Source organism: Engraulis encrasicolus, chromosome 8 (genome assembly GCF_034702125.1).
Source record: "Engraulis encrasicolus isolate BLACKSEA-1 chromosome 8, IST_EnEncr_1.0, whole genome shotgun sequence".
NCBI classification, from domain to species: Eukaryota; Metazoa; Chordata; class Actinopteri; order Clupeiformes; family Engraulidae; genus Engraulis; species Engraulis encrasicolus.
In genome coordinates, this window is record NC_085864.1 from 35,405,971 (window position 1) to 35,419,425 (window position 13,455).

At 38.8% G+C, this 13,455-nt stretch overlaps 1 protein-coding gene across 1 annotated transcript; it reads left to right on the top strand.

The window, feature by feature from the left end:
• Window positions 1-7,518: 7,518 nt before the first annotated feature.
• On the top strand, window positions 7,519-10,340 carry LOC134454520 (T-cell surface glycoprotein CD3 epsilon chain-like). Its single transcript, XM_063205580.1, has 5 exons — window positions 7,519-7,619; window positions 7,829-8,032; window positions 8,608-8,742; window positions 9,154-9,221; window positions 10,235-10,340. The coding sequence occupies exons 1-5, from the start codon at window positions 7,562-7,564 to the stop codon at window positions 10,292-10,294; spliced, it is 525 nt and encodes a 174-aa protein (XP_063061650.1). The 5' UTR covers window positions 7,519-7,561; the 3' UTR covers window positions 10,295-10,340.
• Window positions 10,341-13,455: the final 3,115 nt, after the last annotated feature.

Here is a 13,455-nt window from a genome sequence, read left to right on the forward strand (position 1 = left end):
AATGTAAGCTGCATCCATCCCCTCAACCTCATTGGATCCTCAACATAGCAGGAGAAAGGGTCAATGTAATGGAGTAAATTCTTGAGTGACATTTTGTTGTGCTCGGTGGTTAGTTTGAGTTTCATGTCATCAGACAGTGTCTGGTTTGAGAGGGATTTTTTTTGTAGAAGGGGGAAGGATCTTCTAATATTGGGCAACGTTTTGATCACAGATCTTTAGGCAGACGATAATATATGATTGCAACATTGCTACTCCCAATAAATTAAGTCTTTTGCAAACTGCAGAGCCTTCCCCCTTGATACGCTTGATACGATTTAAAATTTTGGCACCTGCTGATGCTTTTTCTCTTGGATATGCACTCCCTCCACTACAATTGAGGGGGATCTTTCCCCAGAACTGTTCTTAAGTCTTTTGGTTGTCAGACAGACTATGGAAGGATCACACTTTTTTTTTTCTACGGCCAAGTTATGGTAAATTAATACAGGCAAAGTCCACAAATCACCCACCAAAGCAATGAGTGATGCACAAACATGTGTTTGTAATTTGTGAGCAGAGCATCCATTGTTGTCATTTATGGTCATGGGTAAGACAATATTTGAGAGGCTGGTTTGCACACTTTGATATCCACTTCAGTCATATCCAGTTCAACATGGGAAACCCCCCTTGGGCTGCCAATAAAGAACCAGGGGAATCAAAACAATACCAGCCTGATGTAGAGTTGCACAATGAGGAAGCATGCAGACACTTGTTTTTTGTTTAGTATACTAATGCAAGGCATGGTGAAAAACATTAGTAGATAAGACGCACCCATAGCAGGGCGATAAGGCCTATCTCTCAATGCCAAGTCTCCTCCAGCTGAAGGCTGAGTGCTACTCCACTGCTGTTTTTCCACCTTAAAACCATACCGATGATGTTGACACATTGAGTTTGTTTGTCTAGATTTTTGCAGACATGGGGCCTATACTACAAAGCTTGTCCAGGAATGAACAGGGTTAAGTTGAGAGGTAAATCATCTAATAGAAGAGCATGGAGTCCTCATTTACTCAATAAAATGAGGGCCCTAGACTCTTCTATTAGATGGTTTACCTCGTAGCTCTTTCAGTGCCATGGACTTGAAAGCGAGTCTTTTCAGAATGTATGGCACAGTGCCAAAGACTTGGTATCAAGTCAATTGTGTTTTTTTATGGGGGGTGGGGCCTAACACGTTGATCTGGTATGTTTGTTGTTCACATAGACAAAGAATTCAAATTTACATGGCTCTTGAAAAAACACTCAAATGTTGAAAAAAGCCTGGCAACCCCCCGGTCTGAATTTGAAAATGGCTGGCACTGAATGAGTTAACTTATCCTGAATCAGCTTTGTGGTATAGGCCCATGCTCTCTGTCACTTAACTCTGTCACGTTTCTCCCTCCAAGTCACTCCCCACTGCTGCTCTACTACTCGGTAGTTTGAGGAGAAAATGGGTCTAGCAGAATGAAAAAAAGGACTCAGTTTTGAAAAGTAGCTTTATGCCTAGGCCTTGAAAATAAATCAAGCAAACCCACAGCTATTCAATTGTCTGGCTTGTATGGCCTTGCAGAACAGATACACTTGTTTTGTTTTTGTTGAACTGTGCCCTGAAAATGAAGCCATTTCAAGCTTGCATTGGCTTACACCCTGTATGCTGCTTTCCACCCACGTGAAAGTTGCTGGCAATAACAGTGCAAAGGTCACGAGAGCAAAGTGAAGTGCTTCAGATTTTCACAAAATATAATGTGGAGTTAATATGTCCATCCAGACATAAACAAACATAACAATAGAAAAGTTGCACAGTGAGATGGTTAAGTAAGTCTAAAGTACGTTCCCCAGATGAAACCTTCACGCAGTGCCTCAGTAACCAACAGTAGCAGGGTGAGGAAGAACAAGCAAAAAAACATTGCTATGTTTGTTATGGGAAGCTCAAAACCCTTGCTCCATTTGCGGCTCTGCAGAGACACAGACATAAACACCAATAATTAGCAACATCTATTTCGGGATGGTTTTGTGTTTGTGATCTATCCAAAAACAGGTGTAACACTAAAAGAAAGACCAGCTATTGTGACAGAGCCTGTAAATTAAAGTTGCTTTTCTATTACCATTCTCAGAATCTTTTGCTGCAATTTTGCACTGGGCTCGTTCAGTCAGCACAGTGCAGCATAAATGAAAGCACATATTCACTAAAAATGTGGTTAAATATGTTAAGTTTATTATTACTTATACATGCCATAATTTTAACAGGGCTGGTTTTAAGATGTAGAACTTTCTTATTTTAAGAGTTAATTTGTGGAAATGGAAGCGATACTGAGGTGGCTGGTGCCTGCCTATTTGATTTGGAATATCAGGGCCTGTGTGATTCCATTTGTGTCCACCAGATGGAGTAGTAACACAACATTGTACAACCTCATAGTCATCAGCATGAATAGTAGGCCTAATACAGACATCCGCAATAATAGGCACAAGACACACGGGTAGCCTGGTAGAGACATATGCTTCCAGTAATAAGGGAGTCTCAGCTAGGCCTACCTCTGCTTGATAGTCGGTGATGAATGAATGAAACATGAAATGTGCAATAAGAGCAAGGTGCCATTTCTCAAGTGCAGAGAATTGAAAGCAGTATGGACACCAGTGTCTGTAAGATAAGTAGGCATACAAGGGTATATTTATTAACAATATCCACTTTCTGTACAATTGAGAAGCATTACAATTGAGAAGCAGGGTGAACTGGCCAAATGCTGGTAAAACTTGTTAAAAACTTGTGAAATTTGTAACATTTTCAGTGTTACTAGCCAATCTGGCAGGTATCTTATTAATCTAAAGCATGACCCATCAGAAGGGTGTATATTCTGCACTGTGCCCCGTGTATATCAATTGTTTGTATTTAAGTTCAAGAAAAAGCTCAGATGGACAACGTCATGATTAAAAAATATATTGTAATAATATAATGATAATAATAATAATGATAATAATAATTGTGCCTAGTAGAATAGCTGGATGACTCTGGAAAACCACTAGCCACTGGGGCTGGCAAGCGAAATAATGTCAAGCATAGACTAAAGTGAATGGGGACATACATGCAATTGTCTCACATTTGAGCGACATGACAACACTCGACCTGTGTACTACCTTCAGATTACAATACACACAGCAGCCACATGCCTTGAAAACATGCTTATGACCAGTGCATGTAAAGAAATTGACAATAAAGCCGACTTGACTTGACTAGACATGTAACGTCAAAAAAGGGCACATTAAGGAATTCAGATTAGATAATTTCTGGCAACATGGTTAGTAATAATAATTTAAAAAGTGGGTCGTCATTGAGATCTGCAAATAATCAAGGTGGTGTTTGCAAGATGTTGAAGATATTTATCCATATCAATTGATTGTACATTACTTTGTACTTAGTGGTGTACACTGGCAGAAAGGGAGATAGTAAAAAGATTTGGGCATGAGTAAACCCATGCTCATATGTGTAATTTATTGATATATAAAAGCTAAGTAAGCTCACAAACACAAAATGTAAAAGATTCTCTGCTCATAAATTCAAAAATGTTAATGATTCAGTCTGGTACTTAAATTACTTTTTGAACGGTATCGCAGGCTTCCACAAGTGCGATCAGTGGTTGCATACTGGCAACTGGTATGCTAGAACTGTTTCTCAACTTTGTTTAAACCAAGGTAGACTTTTTTCAGTGGAAAAAATCTCAAGGCACACCAACCACTGAAAATGCAAAAAGAAATAGTCTGTTGCTGATATTAATCAGACAAATTAATACAAGATGTCATACAAAATAGCTTGAATATGGCTCAAAGAAACACAAAAGATAATGTCTTTTATGGTCATATAACTGATAAAAAGTTAGGTGCTACTGAATAATTGAGGCATAATTGATGAATCTCTCATGGCACATTAGTGGGCCCCAAAGAGGTTGAAAAACATTCTAAAAAAATGCCTTGACGGTCTTGCTACCTCAAGCATGTTATGAGTACAAGCAACTACAAAGACCTCTCTTCACATTATTAGCATAACGCCTGCCGTTCCACCAGTGGAACACTGTAATAGTCATTTAAAAGTTAATTACGATATGCACTACTATGACATATCACAAGGCCTTTAGTAATGCATTGCAACTTGGTCATTGCCATTCCGGTAACAGCACATGTATAATGCCATGTCTCAACAGGTTTAATAGGCCTATTATTACATGAACAGGTTTTATTCCTTCATTGTCACACCTGGGACTGCCTGGCCAGCCCTGTCTGGTCTCAACTGGATTTACGTCTCTCTTTATAGACATGTATATAAATTAGACATGTTTATCTCTACTCAGCACAATGGTGAAAAAACCTTAACCTCATAGAGCTACCTGCCATCCGTCTCAAAATGTTGTTTTCATTGGTCCGATTATAAATGTTTACATTTTATTCAGGCCTTATTTGTTATGTTTATTTATGGTGCATAGAAGTAATTAAGATTAAAGCAAAAACTAAAATATTTTACTGTGCAAGCCGCACAAGTTTGCCTTTTTTAATTAAATAAATAAAATATAAAATAAAATATTAAGTCAATGAAATGAAATCTGTCCTGCATGTTCTCATTCATTGACAAAGACCTGTGTAGATACAGTATATCACGAAAGTGAATACACCCCTCAGAGTTTTGCAGATTTTTTGAGTATATCTTTTCATAGGAAAGCATTACAGAAGTTTAACTGACACAATGATTAGTGACCTTTTAACAACAGATTTAACCGCTTAAATGTCTTGTTCACTCAGACAAAAACAAAATACAGCCATTAAGGTTTGAACATGTACTCACAAAAGTGAGTACACCCCAGATTAAAATCCGGTAGAGAAGGGGCTATGTTGGCTCGAATCGTCTCGAAATGAAACAAAATGAAAAGGGATGACAAGGGAGGTCATCAGTGTGCGTTTCAACCTTTCTTTGCATTGAACTTTTAAATTTTGAGTCTGCATCTGGCTTAAATAGATTGGTGTGAGATTTGAATGCAATCCTATGGAGAATATCATGATCTGCTTCAGTAGTCACAGTGCATGTTGACATGCATGTTTCTTTTAGGTGTATTTCAGATTGCCAATGTTGACAGCATTCATGTATCCCCAAACCATGTCAGTCCCACTACCATGCTTGGCTATTGAGAGGATACACCTTTTTTGTAAAACTCACTTGTTTACCACCACACATGCTTGACACCATCTAAAGCAAATTTGTTTATCTTGGTCTCTTCAGATCACACGACATGGTTCCAGTGATCCATATCCTTGGTCTGTTCATCTCTCTTGAGACCAAGACAAACAAATTTGTTTTCATGTGTGGTGGTAAACAAGTGAGTTTTACAAAAAAGGTGTATCCTCTCAATAGCCAAGCATGGTAGTGGGACTGACATGGTTTGGGGATGCATGAATGCTGTCAACATGGCAATCTGAAATACACATAAAAGAAACATGCATGTCAACATGCACTGTGACTACTGAAGCAGATCATGATATTCTTCATAGGATTGCATTCAAATCTCACACCAAAGTATTCAAGCCAGATGCAGACTCAAAATTTAAAAGTTCAATGCAAAGAAAGGTTGAAACGCACACTGATGACCTCCCTTGTCATCCCTTTTCATTTCGTTTCATTTCGAGACGATTCGAGCCAACATAGCCCCTTCTCTACCGGATTTTAATCTGGGGTGTACTCACTTTTGTGAGTACATGTTCAAACATTATTGGCTGTATTTAGTTTTTTTCTGAGTGAACAAGAAATGTAAGCGGTTAAATATGTTGTTAAAAGGTCACTAATCATTGTGTCAAAGTTACATTTCTGTAATGCTTTCCTATGAAAAGATATACTCAAAAATCTGCAAAACTGTGAGGGGTGTATTCACTTTCGTGATATACTGTACAGTCAATTATACTGTAATCAAGTATACATTATAGCCCAAATAAGTGCACAACATGAGGGCCACAGCATATTGCAGTGTACCCTCTCAACACACAATGTTGTAGCCCCATAATGCTCACCGTAGGCCTACCTCCTGTGGCACGCTGTAGTAGTCATTGAAAAGTTAACTACCATAGTACCACACTACTATGACATAACACAAGGCCTTTAGTGATGCACTACGACTTGGTCATTGCCAGTTCAGCAAATGTATAACAATGTGTCTTAACAGGTTAATAAGGCCACGGCTATGCTGCAAGTGAAAGTGAATACCAACATCTAATCTTGACATTTAGATATTCAGAAATACATCTACCTTCACTTTGGACCTTGTTTCCTGTTTAAAGATATTGGCCAAATATGGTCTTGCCTGCTGTCTAAATCACATTAACCCATGGTGTCCTGGAGCGACATATACGCTGCATTAAAGGACCAGTTCAGTCAATTTCAATATGCTGTTGTACTGCTCACGCTACCCTTGACTTTTCAGTACACGGTGATGCCACATTTTTCGGCTAAGCCCTTTCTAAGATATGAGCTATTCTAATTGGGGCAGCGTTTATATATATATATTTTTAAATCTCTAAACATTTTCCCAAAAGGTACTGCTGTTTGCTAGTTGTCTGCTGATGTTGTATAACCTTTTGGATGTTTTTGGGAATGTTTTTGGGATATTTTTTGTTTTTTGAAATGTAAACAAAGCGCTGCCACCGTTACAATGACCAAGATCTCGGAAAAGGCTGAAGAAGAAAAAAAAAACTCAGGTACTGACAAGTCTAGGGTAGAGTGAGCATTACAACTGCATGTTGAAATTGACTGAACTGGTCCTTTAATGTTCTTGAAATTTGGGCTGAATGTGGGTATGTTAGAGCTGAATGAACACCTTCTAGTGCAAAAGGTTTTGGGTTTTAATAAGGAGAGCAGGGCACCTTTTCCCAAAAAGGGCTTAGGCTAAAATGGGTTAAAATGATGCCCCAGTGTATACTGCACCTTTTGCTACTCCGTCCTAAGCACAATATCTACTACCAAGGTGTTGGTGTGGTTAACAAGTCAAAGCAATATAAAACAGTAATCAACAGTTGTTGTTAACAAGTCTGACTGCTGTAGGAACAGATGTTTTTGGAACTTCACTACCATTAAGGCTACACTCACTGACAGATAAGAAATGTTAACAGCATCCTGAGTAAAACAGTAGCAGTAATGTACCGGTACATGGTAAGGTGCCAGGACATACATGAAGGCCTATAGACACAATCAGGGCCGTAACGAGACATTTTCAAAACCAAGGTCAAATACAGTGTGCTGTACTGCATACTGTACATTTAGAATGCTTCAAACTCTTCACTCAAACTCTTGTCTCCTCCTCCTCCTCCTCCTCACTCTGTCTTGACTCCTCCTACTGTAAAAGGGTGCGGAAGTGGGGTGGGGGTTGGGACAGGAAGTGAGAGGATCCATCAGTTCGAGAAGTTCATCTAGTGCAGAAGAGTGTAATTATTTAGCCTCAAACAAATACACAACTGTGGCCAGAGGGAAAATTTACAAATTAATCTAGAGAGGAAAACTTATTTGGAGTTCAGTACAGTGTTCAAAATGAGATGTTATATTTTTGTATTTTTCTTTGCAGCTGTTGCCGCAGATCAACCTAAAGGTATGGTACTTTTATTGACCAGAATTTTTCTATCTTAACTGTATCATACTCAAATTGTTCCATTCCTAACATTGAAAAACATAAGGAAAATTGATGTCTGTGTGTTCAGGTGCAAGTCTTAAGCATGCAAATATTTTGTCATCATATCTCACTCATATCAGTTATAGAATGTGTGTGTGTGGGTGTTTTATGTATGCTTGTACCCCCAGGATCCATTTCTATCTCTGGAACTCGTCTTACCGCCACTTGCCCTTACGATGGCGCAACTGTGACCAACATTGGTAAAAATCCTTCAGAATTTTTAAGTCAAGATGGAAAATACTCTGAGAACAGCAAAGAACCAGATTTTGAAAAACACTTATCCTGCACAAGAGGCACTGAAATTGATTTGAAGTTCTACATCAAAGTGAAAGGTAGGTTTAGTCATTGTTTTGGCTATATGTTCCTTTATTGCATGTTTATGGAAATAGTTGTGTATTATGCATCATTACACAACTTTATCTAAGTGGTGACAAATAAGGTTAATTATTTGACTTAATGGATTTAAATTCACCAGTGTTAGTGTGAAAGTTACAGAGTTGGTTTACTGTTCGGACTACTGCACTTCGGTAGGTTTCCCCCAGCAATATGATTGTGTTTTGTGAGGTGCTATTCAGTACAGTATTGTCCCTTGTTTTCAATCATATGATAATGGACGAACCTTGTTATCTACATCTGGATATGCCCACCATACCCTAGTGTACACAGTAACAATGCAGTGTTAATTGAACTTTTACAGAGTCAGTTCAACATCTAGTTTTAAATTAGAGTGTATTTGGTCCCAAACTACTCTAAGTGTTCTTGTGATAAGTGAATTATCACTGCATTGTTTGTTTATTGTGTATTCCCCCACATATTTGCAGAATATTTTATGTAGCCTAGTCTTTCAAAATGTCATTTGTTTTAATATGTCATTAATGTAATGTGTAATTTCTCTTCCCTTCCCGAGTGTGTGAGAACTGCTATGATCTGGATGCTCCCCTGATTGTGGGTGCCATCGTGGCTGACCTGCTTCTCACCGGAGGCGTCATCATCCTCACCTACGCCTGTGGAAGAAGGAAGTCCGGCTCCCCACCTCAAAAATGTAAGGCCCAATTAATGTCAACAACATGCCTTTCAGTCCCACTGTAAATACACTTGCAAACACTTAAAACTGCATTTAGTAACCCATGTCACCATGTTAGATTTAGTGGAAATCCATTTTAAACTTGAAGCTGTGTTGCACACACACAATAAGGTGATTTTGTAGAGATTGTAATAGGCCTACAGTGTCATGCAGAATAGGGGATGAACATATCGATATATTACGTATATTTTGGATAAGCGTTTCAACACTTATGTAGTTAATATGCAAATAAATCTTTATAAGTGATGATATTATGTCATTTTGTTGAGGCATGCTATAATGTAGGAGACCAGTTATGCCGCCCAGATAGCCAGAGCTGTTACTCTACTGTGTCCATGCATTGTCTAAGCTTTTTGTCCTCCATAACAGCTACTGCCAATCCACGCCGCGGTGCTGCCAACCCCAGTGCTCCACCCGCGCCAATGCCAGACTACCAGGTAATTTTGTTTTTACAGCTTTTTCAACTGCTTCCACACAAATATGTGATCTATGGCAGTGGTTCTTAACCTGAGGCGCGGGCCCCCTTGGGTGGGTTCCAGCGATTGCATGGGGTCTGCGGAATTTTTGTCTGCGTTGAGGTTGTGATCAAAATTCTGTTTGCGAACATTATAATTAGGTCAAATCCAAACCAAATTGAAACATATTTTGCTCCCCATGAATTCATTGGTATTGATTAATGTCTCTTGAGTCATTGTAATGAATAATTTTCAGCATTTTTTTAGTGAGTTTATACGTGTAGATCTTTGGGGCGCAGCTTGTCTCGGGCACAGGTGAGGAGGGGATTTAAGAAAAAAAATGTTAAGAATCACTGATCTATGGCAATATTTCAAAATCTTAACCCTCAGACCCAGGGCCGCCGCTAAACATAAGCAGAGAATGCAGAGTGCTTAGGGAACATTTCCAGTGCTTAGGGCACCAACCACTATGCTCCAAAAATTGGGGCCTCTTCAATTGAGATAGACTAAAAACGTCATGGGGAAAAATCCAGTAATGCTTAGGGCCTTGAAAACCTTAGCAGCAGTCCTGCTCAGAACTCCAACAGAACTCCCAATTACCTCTCAAGTTAGCGAAAAACACTAATTCACACCCTTTGATACTTTTTTTTTCAAATCAATACACACAACTATGTGCTGTACACACAACTTTTAATGTGTGGTGTGAGACAAGTGCATGCTTTTGAAATGTGTGTTCAAAGTATTGACAACTGTTTTATATTTTGGTGGAGCGAGAATCAGTTTTGCATTTTGTGCAAGCAGTAGTTTAATTTGTGTGTTTAGAGCATTGTGAAAAACACTGTGAAAATGGTGTGTGAGCAATTTAAAAAAGCTCTGTCTGTTTGCTTTTATTTGTTACATGTTTGTGTTTTATGTGTTTTCTTTGTGTGTTTGTTGTTGATGTAATTGATGTATGAAGTGTTAATCAATGCTTTTCTTCCTTATTCCCCTGGCAGCCTCTCAGTGATTTCACCCGCAATAGGGACACATACGCAACAGTTAACAAGACTGGCTAGAGAAGCAAGGATATTCCTCAACTCTCTCTCTCTCTATCTCTCTCTCTCTCTCGCTCTCTCTCTCTCTCTCTCTCTCTCTCTCTCTCTCTCTCTCTCTCTCACACACACACACACACACACACACACACACACACACACACACACACACACACACACACACACACACACACACACACGTCATACAACAGTATGCTTTCATTTTATTTCTTTCTGTAAATAAGTGAATTGATGTGTTTATGTTGATTTAAAAGTCCTGTATTTTTACATCAAAGTATACTATCAGTAGGAATGATCTCCATATTGTTCTTAATGTTTTGCAAGTTTAAAAATATGGTATGATCAGTGTATCTGATACTTTGTATTTATCTCTAAGTTTCATGAAGTTATGGCATGGATTTTTTTCTTGCTTACTTTGCCTCACAAAGCAATGTGTCACTTTTTCCCTTAAAGAGTTAGAGTTGGTTATGGAAATATGAGAGCAGAAGCGTAGGATTTCACAGATGATATATACTTACTGTAAATGAAAATGATAGATTATGTGGAAAACATGCTAATGACAAAAACAATTCAAAGTGTGAGTGTTTCTCAGTGGAAATTCTTTTCAGTCTACAGACCAAAAAACAGTTGGTTGTTTTTGTGAACATACTGTATAATCAGATTTGATGAGAGGAAATGAACAAATTCTCCACTTGTATTTTCGTTGTACTTCCTTGTGGCACACATAAAAATAAAGTTGTTCCAGCACAAGTACAGACAAATTGTGTAATGTTTTTTTTTTCTTTTTCTAATCGAAAACAAACTCTCTGTGTCTTTGAAAGGCCTATGTGTGAATGTGTAACTATAGTTACATATATGTTCCATGACGTGCTAACTCGACAAAGGTTCAAAGCAAACTGACAAAGGCGTATTAGCTGTGGTTTAATAGCTAAATGTGCTTGTGGTTTCGAGACCCAGGAGTGTGGTGGGCTAGAGTGAAAGAGGTAGCTCAGCTCAGCATCTCTCATTTGTGTGTGTGTGTGTGTGTGTGTGTGTGTGTGTGTGTGTGTGTGTGTGTGTGTGTGTGTGTGTGTGTGTGTGTGTGTGTGTGTGTGTGTGTGTGTGTGTGTGTGTGTGTGAGAGAGAGAGAGAGATAGAGAGAGAGAGAAAGAGTGTGTGTGTGTGCGTGTGTGTGCGTGTGTGTGTGTGTGTGTGTGTGTGTGTGTGTGTGTGTGTGTGTGTGTGTGTGTTTCTGCGTGGGAGTGTATTTAGATGAAGGGGAGCACTCGTGCACAATGAGAGTGTCACCGGAAGCCGGGTGAGTGCCTGAACATGGCTTGCACATCAGCCCAGACAGTTCAGAGAGCATCAAAGATGACTAACCTCACTAGACTAAAAGTTACAGAGGTGGAGGTGGAGTAAGTTTATCTGTGATATGAAATCACATGGTGTTAAGCATCTTCCAACAAAGGATTTCTGTGCAAATGTTACCCAACCCCAAATGACGTCATTAAGGAGAGACAATGATGATTGAATAACTTTTATTACTCTGAAATAACGAAATTGACAAATCACATTGTGACATGAGCACAATCACGAACAAAAGATTAAAACTTCAGGTATTAACATAGGCCTTTGAATGTGATGTCACTGTACAAGTTGCTAATCAGCACTGAAGGAAAGGTTATGTTACAATACAGTTCCTCTTCACCGAGAAATCTGACGGAAAAATGTTAAACTGTGCACTGAAACTACCTCCTGGTGGGTAGAATCGTGTATTTATGATGAAGCATTTCAATATTCAGTCATGGATTTTCCCCTATACACTCCAATGACCAGCATTTAACTTTGTGAAACGTTAAAAAAATAAACTGCACCATAAAACATTTAATTGCCTTGTATTATTTTATGTAAATACATTGTAACAACTTAAAGGATAAGTGCACTATTTTGAACATGTAGCCCTTTTTCTGAATTGTCTGAATTGAGTAGGACTCACCAATTTTTTTGAAAGTTTGCTACTCTCTTCGTTATTTGACAAACTTGGAGTTTGTCTCATTACATTACACTTAGCTGACGTTTTTTTTTTACAAAGCGACTTACACTTATTTTAAGTACAGGGTATTGGTTACAGTCCCTGGAGCAGTGTGGGGCTAGGTGCCTTGCTAAAGGGCACCTCAGCCATGGATTGTGGTGGGCAGTGGTAGGGTGGGATTCGAACCTGCAATCCTCTGATCTAAAGCACATCTCCTTAACCACTAGGCCACGACTACTGTTTTTAAAACCACTTTAAACATTTGTTTTCAAGAATGTGCCATTCACCAAGCGTTTAGTTGTGATCGCTGGTATTTCGTAAGTTTTGTAGCGAAATACACTTCTGTATTTTGGGAATAATATTTTTTCTTTCATTCACAAAATGGTAAATAAAAAAATGACAGAAGCCACATTTCACTTTCAAACTGGTTAGGGAATGTCAGTGAACACCCCTAACCACTTGGTGAGATGCATACTTCAGAGAACAAATGTTTAGGGTAGTTTTAAGAACATATTCGGACATGCCCATAGATGGCCCTTCTAAAGCTGGTTGAGAAAAAAAATCTAAATTACCAGTAGCTAAATAACAGAGACAGCAGAAAACCTCAATAAATTGGTGAGTGCTACTCTACTTTATTGCAAACTATTCAGAAAATGGGCTAAATGTTGAGAATACTACACTTGTCCTGTAAGCGTATTACTTAAAAGAAACAAAATCATCAATCACGGGAGGCTAAACGTTAGGTATGCAATACATGCACATCCAAGTCAACAGGTGCTGAATCAAAAAGCGCATCAAACAAAGTCAGAGAATCTCTGCATACTGTTTCTGCTTCTGCTTTTATTGCATAACGTTTCCGTCTGAAGGGTCTTCATCATAGATCGAAACATTACGCAAAAATAAAATTGGAAGTGCAAACAGTGTGCAGAGATTCTGTCAATTTATGTAAATAAGACTACAAATTGCTCATCATAGACAGCATTAGAGTATCTAAGCATACAGTATTCCTGCTGCAAATCTGAAATGCCTCTTTTCCACTGCCGGTTTTCTGGTAGGCCTACAGCTCGACAAAGTGCGACTCTGCCGCCACTTTTTGCCTTTCGAATAGGCACGACACAGCTCAATCGAAAAGCAAAAAGTGGAGGCCGAG